Source organism: Vipera berus (assembly GCF_964194415.1).
Source record: "Vipera berus genome assembly, chromosome: 1".
Taxonomy (NCBI): domain Eukaryota; kingdom Metazoa; phylum Chordata; class Lepidosauria; order Squamata; family Viperidae; genus Vipera; species Vipera berus.
Window position 1 is genome coordinate 281902230 of NC_138202.1, and position 16816 is coordinate 281919045.

Consider the following 16816-nt stretch of genomic DNA (forward strand, 5'->3'; position numbering starts at 1 on the left):
ACCTTGCTGCACTACAGCCAGCTGTTAAAGCAGAAATAAATTTCATCATTGGTTCCCCAGATATGCATATATTCCGACTGTTGGGGGTTTTTTTGCAAATTTATTTACAGTTTACTTAGATCATAATAAATGGTTGTATGCTCTATTATATAAACATAATAAAGATCTGGGTTTGTTTAAAATACAAAGACTGCAAATGAATACATGAAAAAATACATACCAGGTGCATTATTTATAATTTATAAATGCAAAGTTAAGACCTCTTAAAATTATTGCACTTGAGTATTTCTTTACATATATATATATGTAAATATATATATATATTCTTACACCTACATCAACACACACATACACACATATCACTTTTCCCCAACTCCTTGGATATAGTGGATATTGTTGGCTTGAAGTTGTATGTTCCCAGTACAACTTGGGTATACGTGGATCAAATTTACAACAGATTAATTATGAATGCTTTGGGTGCATGCACTGAGTATGCCCTCATAGTATAACTGAGCACAGTTTTTGGTCAGCAAGCATAACATTTAGAAGAAAATTATGGTGACGTTATTGTTAGAGTGGACTATTAAATTATAATGCAAAATTCTAAATTACAGTTAAAGGAATTGTCTGAGCAAATGCAGTCACACATATGACAATGTGAGAATTATATCATCATTTCAAATTTCTGCAGAATGATGGGAACTGCACGATTTTTTTGCAGGCCTGCTGCATTTTTTCAAAGAAAATGTCATAGATATTATTTATAGTTTTAGTGCTGGCTGAACAAACAACTCGTACATGCTAATACTACCCAAAAAAGAGAAATGTTTCTGGTTATGTAGAATCATTGTTCCCCTGAGCTCCACACCGCATGCCGTGTGCCAAGTGATTTGTATATTTTACGTCCCTTGTTTAAAAATGATACTCGTGTACTCTTCTAGCAGTTCTGTAGAGTACAAACTACTAGACAATAATTACAGTGAATATCGCTGCCCACTTAAAAGTTTTTAACACACCAGTACAATTTCCACCAAACAAAATATGTGCTATATTATGTATATTATAATGTTTTATAAAGGTACCACAGTCAAAAGCATTTCTGTGATCTGCTTTAAGTTGCTTTATCCCCAATAATGTAAATTCTAATATGCACAGGAGTGAAATAAATGCCCAATTTGGAAATGTTATTTAGAACATTATCACATTTTTGCAGGATTGCTCTAATCTTGGTGTTCATTTCTAACAATGACCAAACAGTGGGTAAGTGTGTAAGTTAGACACCTTCTCCCAAACTGTGTATAAGATCTTAAGGGTAAATAATTCATGAATAGTTTCTCAGAAAACTTTTCTCATTTTGTAAAAGTAATGTAAAAATTTTCTCTATATTCTTACTGAGAGTATTAAATTATAAAGAGATCTTATCTAGAGAACATAGGGGGGAAAAAAGCTTCTTTACCAAGAAAATTGTGATGATATTTTAAAAGAGATTAAGATTTTCTTTTCTCACATCTACTAAAGCTTGGTGCAAGATTCTACAGCAGAGAATAATTTATTTTGTTTTGTTGTTCAATACCAACATTAATACTTGTAACTTACATTTTTATATTACCTCTACAAATCATAACCAGCATATAGCACACATTACCTGAAAAGATCCAGGTAATTTAATAAATAAAGATGCAAAAGTATCTTAAGTTGTAGTTTGAACTGAGAAAATGACTTGGGACAACAAACATTTTCATATAACAAAGTCCCAATTAAAAAGTTATACTTCACTAGATATGCAATACATTCATAAACTTATTCCTGGCAGTATTATATCTTTGATATACTTTCAAATTTCAATTCTGATGAAGCAGACTGTGGGCTGGAGCAATGAACAAATATTAAAAATAATTGAAGCTAAAATCCAATAACCTTAGGAACTGATCCTGGGATCACAGCATTGATGGTTAAATATCCAAAGGGGGATAACAGGTGCTGAAGAGAATCAATATTTCAAATTAAATTTAGTTCACATTCTGAAAAACAAATATTTGTAAAGGACCTCTGCTGATTGCTTGATGGCAATCTGGTATCTGGCCAGCCTTTTTTCATGATAGTTACAACATAGTCACGTGTGCAATGACTGGGAATAGAGACTATACATACTACATAACCTATAGGATATGTAGAGAGCAATAGGCTGAATCAACCAGATCAATCGGTCAAATGACAAACCAAGATCCTCAAGTCAGCTATTTTAAAACTTTTCCTTAGTGCTTTTCCAATACTCTACTAGTTAGTTATTATGTTGTGTTATCAAACACACATATTGTGTATGTGCATTATGTATTCATACACATGGTTATTCAGATGAACCAAATACATTAATATTTGGTGTATGCTTTCATTAATACTTCCTTGGTTGTGCCACACACTAATAGCTGCACAATGATGAAAGTGAACAAGCTGAATACCATGAAGTTTAGGCAAGAGAAAGCTTTTCCCCTCCCCCACCCCCACCCCCAATAACCTACACCTTTCAAAATACCTGTTAGGGCACAAAACTAAAATCCACAAATTAGACATATGCTAAAAGCCCTAGCGTTTTTGTGCAATTATACGTCTAACCAGATTGTGCACATTTATAAATAACAATATTCCAAGAGTGGAAATAACCATTTCCCCCCCTCATGCTAAAAGGTAAAGGTTCCCCCACACATGCGTGCTAGTCGTTTCCAACTCTAGGGGCCGGTGCTCATCTCCGTTTCAAAGCCAAAGAGCCAGCGCTTGTCTGAGGATGTCTCTGTGGTCATGTGGCTGGCATGACTAGACGCCGAAGGCACACAGAACGCTGTTACCTTTCCACCGTAGTGGTCCCTATTTTTCTACTTGCATTTTTACGTGCTTTCGAGCTGCTAGTTTGGCAGAAGCTGGGACGTGTAACAGGCGCTCACTCTGTTACGCGGCACTTGGGATTCGACCCGCCAAACTGCCGACCTTCTGATCGACAAGCTCAGCGTCCTAACCCACTGAGCCACTGCGTCCCGCCCTCTCATGCTACTAATCTCTTAATCTCATAGTTCATCATCACGATCAACCTTAGCCAGGGTGTTGGGAGCAATTGTTCAACAAGATCTAGAAGGGTGTAGGTTTCCCCATCTCTATTGTATGTGCTCAGATTCTTTGGATCCTCTGCAATAAAATAATTAATTAAAATGACATTGAACTGGCACAGTAAAACTTGTATAATATCATTCATAATTAATCAGCTAAAAATACAATTATATTCCAAAGAGGTAGCCGTGGTAATCTTATGCACGAAAAGCAGAAAAGGAACAAAGAGTTATTTGTCCGGAACCCATTTTAGGATCCGTATCTCCATTTATAAAATCAACTGTTTGTTTTCCAATACTTGCTTCATTTGACTCTTTCAGCTTTTGATAATTATGTTTGGACCACTGTCACATGGTGCATGAAAACTCATGCATCCAGCACATGTCTGCCTTTGAGCATAATGTTGGAATGGGGCATACAGTGGTGATGTGTATGTATTGTACGTAAGATTTTGCTGAGAAGGCCTATATGATAGACCCATTTAAATGCTATATCAAGTATATGAACAAAGCGAAGCCTATTTCAGCAGGAAGACTCTCTCCTACTGAGATAGAGAGAAACAAAGAGAGGCAGAGAGAGGGAGGAAGGAAGAGGGAGAAAGAGAGAGAGAGAGAGAGAGATTTCCATTCAAGTCAATAGAAGTGTTCACACTGAGGTCAGTGATGCTAGGATTAAACCTCATGGCTTATTGATACATTGTCTAAAACTAGAGTAAAGTTAACATATTTACAAATATAGTTCTGCAAAGAGGTATAGACATTAGGAGGTATAGACATGCTTCAAAACTAATTTGGAAGAAGCTTTTTGGCCTCATAGGAGCACAGCTCATCTCTGCTATCCATCAAAATAACTTCACTTTTTTCAGGGTTTTGTGTGAGTCTGGGACAAAAAAGACATTGCCCCATTTAGAAGCCAATTTCTTGAACTTAATGCAACTATTAAAACAGCCACAACTTGTTTCAAGCTCTCAAAACAGGCTGAAACTTCTCATAAGTATCAGAGGTACTGTGCTCATGTAAGGTTTATAACACTTCTTTCAATTTCTTTCTCTCTACTTCACATTTTCAAAGTGTGTACAGCCTAACATATATGGAAATATATCACATAATGAAATTATGTGCAGAAGTGGGGCCCAAATCAATACAGACTTCATTCACAGTATGTAAGGGCAATGGTTCAACATATCAGCTTTCTTCTTCCACAGGCAACAGGTTACAAGACTAGACAATTAGTTTGAAAGGTTTCGGGGTAAATGGAGATTCAAAGGGAAAAGTAGAACAAAGCCCACCAGGCACTAATGAGCAACACAAAAGCTAAAAACATGTAAGTAGTGTTATGATTTCTGGAGATTATGCCTATGTCTGTAAGGTCCTATTTTTGTAAACTAGCTGGAATTTAGAGGCACCCATCTTTAATATTTGTTTAAACAATGACTAGCTTTTCCTGACAGATTTCCACCACCACATTTGAAATTCAATCCATTACTGTTAGTAGGGTTGAAAATATGGGTCTTCAGGTACCTAATGTGATACAACCAGAGGTAAATATTCTGTTTCCAGGTAGAAATGGACATTTTCCCTAAATTATAAAATCACTAAAGAAACACTGATATATTTTTCCCAATGTCTAATGGGTGCAATAAAGTAGTTGTTTCATGATGATAATCAAATAACGTTTGGAGACTAGAATCAGGAAGTTAAACCTCCCATTTGCAGCAAGATAAATTCAAGTACTGTAAACTCAGTGATAGTTTCTGCCCCAGAGATTTTCTTCTGGAGTTCAAAGATCAAAACATTTACCATATCAGTGTGGAAATGTCGTATTGTAGTCTAGACTTCCCCAGGTGAACCCTGATATTTAAGCCAATCACAGTATTGTGTACTAGTAAGTAAAAGTACCAGTGAAAACTCATTACCACAGATACACAATTTAAAACCAAGCCTAGATTAGCCTTCCCAGTTCAAATCATCTTGAAATTAAGGCCTCAGCAAAATAGCCTATTAAAAAGCCAGTCCTTTATATTTACAAGCTGACTTTTGCTTGGATAGTTGAAACTTGTATTCACATTGTATCACCGAGGAAAATAAATTTGCACTCAGCCTTCCCAGTTTGTATTTGCAGGGTTTATCCTTTTAAAAGGCTAAACATTGTGGAATAAAAAGCCTTAAATGTGGATCAGTCAACAATCTTCACAGGGAAAGAGTCTGCGTCAGAACTACTGGACTGCGTAGGTATCCATCCATAAGCTTCTTCCCCTCGTATTACCTTTTCCCATTGTTTGAGATTTTCCCTGGAGAGAAAGGAAAAATTGCTCACTTGTCAGATATTTTATTGAGGTATACAAGAAATATTTATAAACGGGAATGTCATGATCTCATCTGATATCAGCTCCTCCTTCAAAGAGGCAGATGTGACAGTTAAGCTCTCATATCTGGGCTTTCAGTTTGGGGAGAATGGCAACTGAATGTTTAGTATCAAGTTGAAAAAGTGTGCCTTTCTTCTCATTACCACTGCCACAAAATGTCATCAGCACTGCTTTGTGAATACTAATCTAGTAATGTTGGATACATTTACATTTCTTTGAATTGCATTTCCCTTTCATCTTGTCTATGGCCTCTAAACAGAACTGTGAAGGTGGATTAATGCCTTCACTACCATTTTTTATTTAGAAATTTAAAACAACAAGAAGACCAATCAGGATTCCAGAGGGACAGATGCTAGCCGAAACAAAGTGATTATTGATGATTGATTGTTTGCTTGCAGACATTTTGTTACAGAATAACAGAGTTGGAAGGGACCTAGAAGTTCTTCTAGTTCAATTCCCTGATCAAGCAGGAAACGCTATGCCATTTCAGACAAATGGTTGTCCAATCTCCTCTTAAAAACCTACAACTTCTGGAGGTATATTGAATGATTGATTGATTGATTGATTGATTGATTGATTGATTGATTGATTGATTATTTGAGCTGTCAGGAAATTTATTCTTAGTTCTAAATTGGTTCTCTAGACTAGATAATGTGTTCAGTACCCAGAAACATGAACGAGCAAACATCCAGGCTCAGAGAGCACCACATATTCCATAGTTCAACACTGAGCTACATAGATTCTCTTCTATTGATAAAATTAAAGAAATTATGAGGCAAATAGCAAATAGCCCTTCCAACTCTATTAGTCTGTTGCACCTGATATACAGTACCTCCCTCTTCTCCATTTTTTACAGTTCTGAAGAGTCTTTAAGTTGAAATAATCATTTAGTACTCCCTCCTTATGTAGAAGTAAGATTATTTAAGGGTTTTCAATTGACCATTCAAGTCAAATTCATATTTACCTGCATGCTCGAAGTAGTGGTGTTGTGGGAGGGAGGATTTGTGCAAGTGTACCATAGCAGGGTAATGCTACAGCATTATAGAACCCAATCTTGGAAAAAATAAAAACACTATTACTCAAATATTATTCAACTCAAAATTTGCAACAGTTTGTTTGCTAACAGACTATCATATATTCTCACTATATTTTACAAATATATGTTAAATCTCCTTTTCCTTTCTGTTACAAAATGGAAAGAAGCTAATAAACTATCAATTTTCTTCTTTCATAGCTCTGGATTAGTGGAATGAATATTATTCACTGCCAAATCAATAATGATTTTACAAGGGATCATATAAGAATACCAGATTATGCATAGGAGTTGTTCATAATTAATAAATATAGGCTTTCCTTTTACTTTCATTATTTTAAGGATAAGTAATTTGGATCCTTTAATTGTTTAATAGTATCATCAAATCAGCACATTAATGTTTAAAAAGTCACCTTATTGGGAAGATAGGTGGCATAAAAATTAATACATACAATGGATGTTTAGTCATTGCTTATTATGTTAGAGGTCTTCTAGTCCAACCCCTTGCTCAGGCAGGAAACCCTATACCAGGGGTAAGCAACCTTGGCCCTTTTATGACTCGTGGACTTCAACTCCCAGAATTCCTGAGCCATGCTAGCTCAGGAATTTGGGGAGTTGAAGTCCACGAGTCATAAAAGAGCCAAGGTTGCCTACCCTTGCCCTATACCATTTCAGACAAATAATGGCTTTGTATATTATGTTCAAATTAAAATCTATTCAAAAGCTATTTTAGACTTACCTGACCCTGAGGAACCTCATCTTTTTTATCTCTGTCCATCATAGGTATAGGTTGAATACCTAACTTCTTCATATCATCACCCTGAAAGAAAAATAAGTGCTTGAGAATATTCTTCATTTATTTGTTAATTATTTAGCTCTCAATAATAAAAATTAAGGACACTAAATATATAATGGAGAAAAAAGGTAGAATTCTGAAGACAAATGTAAAATTCTTATGTAGACACTCTTGGTGTCTATAAAGTGTTATTATTATTATTATTATTATTATTATTATTATTATTATTATTATTATTATTATTATTAGTTTTTAATTGTTTCAGCTTTTAAAGTGCAAGCTGCCCAGAGGTGCTTGGAGCCAGGTGACCTTTATATTACAAATAAATGAATAAACAAATAACATCAATAGTTCCAATAGTTCAATCAATCATTTCCAAATCTTAATTTTCTGTTCAAAGGTCTGCTGATAGATATGAAAATGAATCCATCATGAAATGCACATACCTCAGCCCAAAACTCTGCGTATATATCATTGGCTGTCAGTCTGGTAATATGCCATAATTTTGTTACAGAACACAAGTCACAAGCTGTCATCATCAAGCCAATCACGCGATCCCTAGAATATAATAACTTGTGTAGCTGAAACTATTATTTGCCTTTTCAAATATATCCTAGTAATAACTGATATTGAAATATGTTTGATTCAAAGGTAAAACAGATCAGTTCAAATAAAAACACACAAAAAAAAATAAACAATAGCATACTCAGTGCTAAGGATACTTAATACTATTAAAACCATTCAAGAACCTAACAGATATCTTTTCACAACAAGATTAATAAATAGCATTAAATAAAGTATTCCAGAGCAATCAGAGTCTAGAAAAAGGAAGTCTCAACAAACACAGTGTAATTTATACTTACTATTGCCATCCCTGTTTTTTATTATTAAATGTATTGTCCTAAATCAGCTCTATACATACCTCAACAAATAAATACACTCAACCTGTTTGGCTATCAACTGAAGCATTTCAAAATAAAATGGTGCAATATAAAAGGTGAACAGATCCAATTCCAGAATGCTTCTGAGATTCAATTTTATATAAAATTCAACTTTAAATCTAACATACATTGCAGCACAGCCAACAATTTTCCCTTGTCAACTTCTTTTTCCTATGAGTAAGCCTCAGACTTTCAGATAACTTGAAAATGCTTTAGTCCAGAGTGTTATTGAATTTCAGCAATAACTAAGGTAGCCAGGTCTTGGATAGGCAGGTTTTCTCTCTGCTTCACGCTCACATCCAACTCCATCTAATCAGGTTTTATTTTCCACAGTACAGATGCAATGTGAGCAAAACCAAAAAAGTTATGTTAAGACCCTCCAAACATAAAAGTTGGAACTACTTGAGATTGGAAAGACCAGTGATTAAATTAATGGCTTTGTCAGAAAGAAGTTTAGATTCTTTATTGTGATTCAGTGTCAGCCTGTGCTCCCAGCAGCTGAGTCCGAGGAATCTGAGGAGGAGGAGGAGGAGGGGTCTGGAGAGCCTTCAGTGTCAAAGGGAGGCTCTGATGCACTACAGGACTCTCAGCCTGGCCCCTCCAATTGTGTTCCTCATGAGGCTCAGCTGTGTGAGGAACAGGTGTCAGACTCAGAGGAGTCACAGCTGAATCTGTTCAGAGACGCTAGAAGCAGAAGGCAATCCAGCAGAGCAGAGCAGAGAAAATCAATGAGGCAACTCAGTGAAAAGAGGAGAAGGCAGTGAGAAGCCACGCCTTGGGACTGATAATAAAAGAGGAAGGTGTGGGCGGGGCTGGTTGCTGAAGACAACCGTTTGGAGACATTCAAAGAGAATCCTGGTCTGTTCTTGCTAATCTGTTTGATTCTTGTTTGTTAACTCTTGTATGATATTTTGAATCATTTATTCAAGGAAATATTCTGTTGCCTTTTTGTTTGAACTGTAAATAAATTTGGGTTGGGTTTTTCCAGCTTATTGATTGTTTAAAGGAAGAAGGGGTTGTCCGTGACACACAAACAGGGCCGGTCGTAGGCTGGAACAGAACATTCTTTATCACTAAGATTATGAACAGATAACAGTAGCATCTAGACTTATATACCACTTCACAGTGCTTTACAACAGAGTCAGCATATTGCTCCCAGCAATCTGGGTCCTCAGTTTACTGACCTCATAAGGATGGAAGGCTGAGTTAACCTTGAGCCAATTACAATCAAATGCCAGGCAGTGGAATGTGGAGTTAGCCTACTTTACTGCATTCTAACCAGCGTGCAACCATACTCCAAAATGAAAATTGACAGAAATTTCCTGAGTGCACTGCTGAACGTATACCAACAATAAAATACCTCTTGATTGAGGGTTTAGTGCACATTCCTCAGAACATTTTATATATTAGGCTAGTTCTGTAGCCAAATACAGGAAGCTAAATATTCAGCCTTCAAAACAAGGAAACATGATTGAGATTTCAAACCATAAATATTCACTGGTATTTTACCTATGTGCTTGGTTTTTAAGATTCAGTGATCTTGTTTGTTGTAGCTCTTCCAGTTGTTTTCGATTTCCAAAGTACAGAGCAAGGTCTGTAGCAATAATGGCTTTGCGGATAACTTCCAAGACCTGTTCATACTCAGTGGAGTTCAAATTAGAGAAAATATTGTGGCCTTCCAGCTAGGAAAAAAGAAAAGCATATAAAGATTTTATTGGGAATAATTTAATTTTAAGTCTATATCGGGCCTATATAGTAGCTCTTAAAACAAGACATTGGATTAACCTTTATGTGTTCAAACAAACAATTATATTCCTGAACTTCTAAGGATCCAGGACATTTTAAAGTGGTAAACAGATTTGGAAGTTTGAAAACATGTGATGGGTCTGCTGTAAGCTTTGAGTGTATGCCAAAAAGCCAAAGCAACACCCAAACCAGTTCCTACTTATTTTCATTATTATCACAATAAAATGAAAGTGAAAGGTAAATCAACACTTCCCACTGGGTATGTTTTATCATCTCTGGTAGACTTGTCACAAAACAAAGAAATATTAGGGCAGATTTTTGTCTTAATTCAGAAGTTTATTAAATCAAATATAAAACTGAAACCTGACATTTTCTTTTTAGAGCCGTCGAATAAAGAATTTGAAAGAAAATTTTGAACTTTGTTTTTATATGCACAAAAATGGAAAGACAGGTCAATTCCCACTATAAAAGAAAAGGTGAAAAAAGTGATGGAGTTGGCAGAGATGGCAAAGTTAATTGAAGAGAAAGCCTTATCAGAAGAACTTGTTTCCACCTGAAAATCGTTTTGATTTTGTTCGAACCAAAAAACAAAAAAAATACGTTTGATCTTAGGTTTTGATGACTAGAGTAACTTGTTGCTTTAGAAATGGTATCTACTAGGAGTCTAAAGCAAAAGGCTGAGTGGCAACTAAGTGTATTTTGTATTCTACTGCATCAAAAAGAGACAGAAGTCACTCTTTTTTCTTTTTCTTTTATTCCTTTCCTCTTCCCCTTCTGATTTTTATTTCCATTTGCATTTAACAATACAATAAATCTAAAGAAAAGCTTAAAAATCCTTTCCACTCAATTGTTTTTGCTGTCTCAGTTGACTTTAAGGCCTGTTATCTTTCATTTTCTGGGGAAGATTCCAAATCAGCATCTTCAACACCTGCCAAGTGTGCAGATAGGGAATATGGCCTCGCCTGCATGGCTAGTAACCGAGTTTCTTAAATAAGGGTGAGAAACCTAAATTTCCCTTTTCAGTTTTAACTTTTTGCGACAACATAGCTGATCCCTCCTTCTCCATAATTTCTTTTTCTTGTATCAGTCTTGGGCCGCTATCAGGAATTTGGTGTTAAAATAAGCTAGCCAGCCACTTTGAGCTTCTCTTTCCCCTCAATCTGGTGACCAAGGGATTCCCATTTCAGCCAAAGTTTCATTCCATACATTAACCTTGTGAACTCTCAAGGTTCCTCCTTCCATTATATTTTCACGATGGACAGTGTTTAATATTTATTTGTTATGTATGTGTAGGGGTGTGGTCTATACATATGTTGTGTATAGTATGTTAGGTGTGTGTCATGTACTGTATGTGCTCACTTTGAGAGCGGGCAACTAAATTTCATTTTTGATGTGTGCTGTTGTGCCCACAGTAAAAAAAAAATGACAATAAAGGTTATCTTATTTACCACCATTTGGTTGAATCTGTGCACCTGACTTGCATACAAACTGGCCTTCTCAAGGTAATGAGCCACCTCCCCTGTGGCAAATGTCATCACTGGCTAGAAACATTCCTGTCCTGAGTTTCTACTGGGGTGGGGGGATGTTATCATTTGTCACCCTCTTCTTTTCCATCAGTTCCTAGATGCTCCCAACAGGATCACTCCTGGAGCTGACTGATGATCAGCAGCCTTTATTATTCCCCAACTCTGATAGGAGTAATAGGTACTCTCCTTCTAGTCAATCCCAGTTGGAGTCTGGTGTAGCTGACTCAGCTAATGTTCTCTCTGGGACTCTGGATCAAGCTAAGCAGATGTTTGTATCACCAAATCTGTTACTCAACAGCCCAGTAATAAATTTGCTACTGCCAGTCAATCCTGATCTTTATAAAATCTTCTGAGAACTTACCTTTATTCTAGATTTTTTTTATTAGGTGACACATAATTAATTGTTTCTGCCAATCATTTATTTTTTGTCATCAATTCTTACTGGGATCATTTGAAACCAAAAACTAAACCCTGATAAAATGTTTATTTTACTGTAGTTTTTCTTCCTATCTAGGACTATTTCTCCATCTAATGCTGTCTACCATTACACCTTTCCATTTTATCCTGTCTTCTAAACAAACTCTAAATAATTCTACCCCCTTTTCAATATGACAGCCCTTCACATATCTGAAGATATTTATCAGATTTTTTTTATTCTACCTATATTACTTTATAAATAATTCAAGGCAGCAAACATAATACACCTCCCTTCTCCTGTTTACCCCACAACAACAACCCTGTGAGGTGGCTTGGGATAAGAGAGAGTGATTGGCCCAAAGTCATCCAGGTGGCTTTCATTCCTAAGGCATGAAATCTTACCTAAGGTAGGATTAGAACTCACCATTTTTAATTTGGATGAATGGAAGTTGCCTGATACAAGCTTGGTAGGAAAATGAAGGGTAAAATTTCTTTTCTACCTAAAGTCTTCCTAAGATTGCTTTACAAATTTAATAAATCACATATTCAATTCAATAAATCCTAACCCTTGACCAAACATTTTTCTCTGCGTTTCAAACTTTGACTTTTGCACTTTTATTTATTTTTAGAAAAACATACCCTGCTCTTAATTGTGTAATAAATAGACTATTTTAAAGGCAGAACAGTTTTGCCATATTAAAAAGTGTCCACATAGAGCAGAGGTCTTCAAACCTGGCCCCTTTATGCCTTGTGGACTTCAAGTGCCAGAATTCCTCAGCCAGGCACGCTGGCTGAGGAATTCTGGGAGCTGAGGTCCACAAGTCATAAAAGAGCCAAGTTTGAAGACTCCTGACATAGAGAATTTAAACAAACCTCCTGCAGTTAGATTTGCTACTTCTAGATTTCTAAATCTTAGCCATAAAAATGGAGTGCAACGAATTACCTGCAGTATAGATACTGTCTGTGAAAAATGATGCTGTTCCATGGTTGAGGTGGAATAAAGTGCTGCTAATGGATGATCAAATTTCTGAAGATAGCTGTTGCTATATCCCCTGTGATCCAGGTCATGGCATAAGCAAGCAATGAGAAGACCCTTTCGCTAGAAAAATAAGCAGACAGGAAGTTAAAGTTCAAATTACATTTATACCACTAGATGTCACTCTTTACTAGGCCAGACACTTTAGTAATCCCATTAACATATAAAATACATGAGTCAGGAATGAGTTTGTTCTACCGGGAATGATTGGCGGTACTAGAAATGAATAATCAGTGTTGATAAAGGAATGTTTAGGTTTTATTTTTATTCTTTAAAAAAAAGATTATATGTTCTGATTTGGTACCATATAATTATATTTTCTTTTTGCTTGTGAGCCACTTAGAGACAGGATAACTAAAAGCCTACAAAACAAGTATCAGTGATTCCCAGCCAATTAGTGTAAAGTGTTACATTCTGCCACTAAAAATAATAGCCCCATTTTGAGTTCATAAGAGGTAGTTTATTTTAAATTAAGACAACAACTTTTAATAAAATATATTTTAAACAGTTAAAAAATAAGAGGCAGTTTATTATACTCAGACAGATCATCAGTTGCATCAGACAAGATAATATAAAAAATAATGGTTTAATTAATTAATTAATATAGCCACCCATGTCACCGGAAGTAACTGTGGGGACTGCTGAACAATGAGATAAAACGAGTATGATGATGATGATGATGATGATGATGACAACGAAGACAATAATTCCCAATTCAGGAAGTTCTTACAAACCCTCAAAATAATTCCCAGTTTAGCTATATGGGAGACGTCACGGACTAATTATGTAATTTTCTGTTTATTTTGCAAGTACTCTAGAACTAAGATCTAGACCCATGGTGGCGAACCTATGGCACACGTGCCACAGGTGGCACACAGAACCCTCTCTGTGGGCACCCATGCCATCGCCCCAGTCCTAGGCCTTCAGCTGGGTTTTATAAAACCTTTTCTCTTTAGACCTCCGCTGCTGTTTGCAAAAAAAAAAAGGTCCAATCAATCAATCAATTTCAACTTCTTCGTGAGCAAAAAAAAAAGGATCTCACAAAATTGGAATTGATTGATTGATTGAACTTTTTAGTCCCACCACAGCCACGCCCACCCAATGGGCCATGCCCACCCAATTGGCCACACCCACCCAATGGGCCACGGCCACTCGGCACCCGACAATACATAAGTGGGTTTTGGGTTGCAGTTTGGGCACTCAGTCTCTAAAAGGTTTGCATCACTGATCGAGACCTTCACCAGGTGTCTGAGCTATATTTGTATCTTGGTTTAATAATGCAAGAAACATGTGACTATTTCCTTGCTACCATTTTATACGTCATTAAACACCTGGATTTGCCCTTAGACAAAGGATCTAGAGCAGACCTGTCAAACTCGCGACGTATCAGGACTGTTTTGCCATTGCTGGCAATGGGGTGGGCGTGGCTTATTTTAGCTTGGTTATCATCCTATGTGTGCTGCCCACGATAGAGCTGTAAAGTAGCCATTGGCTTAACCATGATAACTGGGACTAGAATTTCCATTACTAAGCAATGCAGTAGAAAAGCATAGCTTAGCAATGGCCATCCTGGCAGTCCCTGTTTGCCATCATTAAGTAAGGATCATGGGCCATTAAGTGAGAACCTCCCCACAACTCCTCCTGGCTTCAAAAGAACAGAAACCAGCACGAAGTTCCAAGTCCCAGGAGACTCAGAAGCAGACCAGCAGGTGCAAAAGTGACTCCTGCAGTGCAAGGGAGACAGAGCCACAGGTGGCTGCTGCCAGGTGAAGGAGAATATACAGGTGGCCACTCTGGGCAGCTTGGCAATCTGTTGGGACATGCATGCTGTGGAGTATGAGATACCTGTGAGATCTCAAGAGTCTGTAGCCATGGTCTCAAGAAAAAAAGCCCTGTGAGTGAAGGAGCATCTTGCAATCTTCCCTGTAGGCTTCCCCACTGACTTTGCTGGTGGACGTCTGCAGGAATGCTTGCAAATGGGGATCAGATATTGTGGGATGCTGCAATGGTCATAAGAGTGAGATGGTTGCCAAGCACTTGGATGATGATCATATTAGCGCAAGGAAACTGGGATGGCTGGTACTTCAAGGACCAGTCATAAGTACCACTCATTCAACACCATTATAACTTCAAATGGTTGCTGAATGAATGAATGATTGTTAACCAAGGACTATTTGTACAAATTGATTAAATAATAAATTTGTTCTGTTAGATCTCCATGTTGCTTCTTTATTCTTTGTCATTATTCATTTGCTCCTCCCTCCATGTGCTGCAATAACCAGAAAGTCATCAACGAACTGGAAAGTTGATTTAATATTCTGGCTTGTTCTGAACTTCTTAACCCAGTTCTCCTGTTCAACAACAACCGTAAACTAAAGTTCATTGAATACTTTGATGATTAGCACTGCTATGCCAAAAGGGAATGGGCAAAACCTGCATGAACAGAGGTATGCAGCTTCTGGGCACTTCCCACCTCTAATAACTGGCTGTTGCTAAAAAAAACAAGAGATAGGATGTTGTACTCCATCTTCTAATGGGACAAGCGATGTACTGTAATATAATCTGCAATTTTACTCTGAGAACTGCACTAATTCATTGTAGTAATAAAACATAACATTTCATAATTATTATTTCTTCTGATGGCAGCTGAATTAATTCCTTTTCATTAAAGCCATTTAGTCTGTCTCTCTCTGGTGAATAAAATAGAGTGGCTGTCCAACAAAGCATGTCCTTCACCAGCAAAGTTTTTTTTTTCTGGGGAAAAAAATGCAGCACTCCTATCCCTGGAAATATGGGCATGAAGGCAGGCTCAGCCAATCTCAATGTATACATGGTTGTACTTTGACAATAAAGGTTCATTCATTCATTTGCTGCTGGGATTCCAAAGTCAGCCAACCCATTTTCTCTACTACAACCCAGGGAAAGTGGGTGGGGGAAAGCAGACTGCAATTGGAACTGGGCTAATATTGCAAAAACAAAAGGAATTTCCAAAAACACCGAATAATAGGCAAAATTTCTAACATTTTGTCAAAATAGGGAAAGGAGACAGCTTATAGGTCTAACCACTTCGCTACCCTTATTGTGTCCGCAGATAACCGCCCGGCTGCCCTGTTTAGGGTGACCCGCTCCCTCCTTAATCAGGAGGTGAGGGAGGAACCCTTGCAGGGTCGTGCTGAGGAGTTTAACCAACATCTGTCGGACAAAATCGCTCGGATTCGGACCGGTCTGGACTCCAACTGGGCAGAGTCTGATGATCAGGACACGGGCGGTCTTGTCGATATTACCTGGGAGGAGTTTGATTCTGTGACTCCGGAGGAAGTGGACAGGATTATGGGGAGGCTGAGCTCCACCACATGTTTATTGGACCCGTGCCCTTCCTGGCTGGTTTATGCAGCCCGGGAGAGGACACGCAGCTGGTTCCAGGCAGTTATATCAGCTTCTTTGAGTGAGGGTAGCTTCCCTGCCGTCTTGAAAGAGGTGGTGGTGAGGCCTCTCCTCAAGAAGCCTTTCTTGGACCCAGCTGTATTGAACAACTTTCATCCGGTCTCCAACCTTCGCTTCCTTGCGAAGGTTGTTGAGAGTGTGGTGGCGCATCAGCTCCCTCTGGTCCTGGATGAAGCGGATTATCTAGACCCGTACCAATCAGGTTTCAGGCCCGGGCACAGCACGGAGACGGCATTGGTCGCTCTGGTGAATGATCTCTGGAGGGCCCGGGACAGGGGACATTCCTCTGTCCTAGTCCTATTAGACCTCTCAGCGGCGTTCGATACCATCGACCATGGTATCCTGCTGCGGCGTCTCAGAGGATTGGGAGTGGGAGGCACAGTTTTTCAGTGGTTCTCCTCCTATCTCCTGGG

The 16816-nt window shown here is 37.7% G+C and overlaps 1 protein-coding gene across 1 annotated transcript in view; it reads right to left on the reverse strand.

Moving 5' to 3' along the window:
- Positions 1-5274: 5274 nt before the first annotated feature.
- The window catches only part of PDE10A (phosphodiesterase 10A), a gene marked incomplete at its 3' end in the record, with an annotated part of 141805 nt that continues 130263 nt past the window's right edge, over positions 5275-16816 (reverse strand). Inside the window, exons 17-22 of the mRNA XM_081313442.1 lie at positions 12867-13022; positions 9744-9916; positions 7740-7851; positions 7237-7317; positions 6429-6517; positions 5275-5389 (exon numbers count right to left, since the gene is read on the reverse strand). Coding sequence (XP_081169568.1) covers positions 5275-5389; positions 6429-6517; positions 7237-7317; positions 7740-7851; positions 9744-9916; positions 12867-13022 — 726 coding nt within the window. The remainder of the gene's footprint in view (positions 5390-6428; positions 6518-7236; positions 7318-7739; positions 7852-9743; positions 9917-12866; positions 13023-16816) is intronic.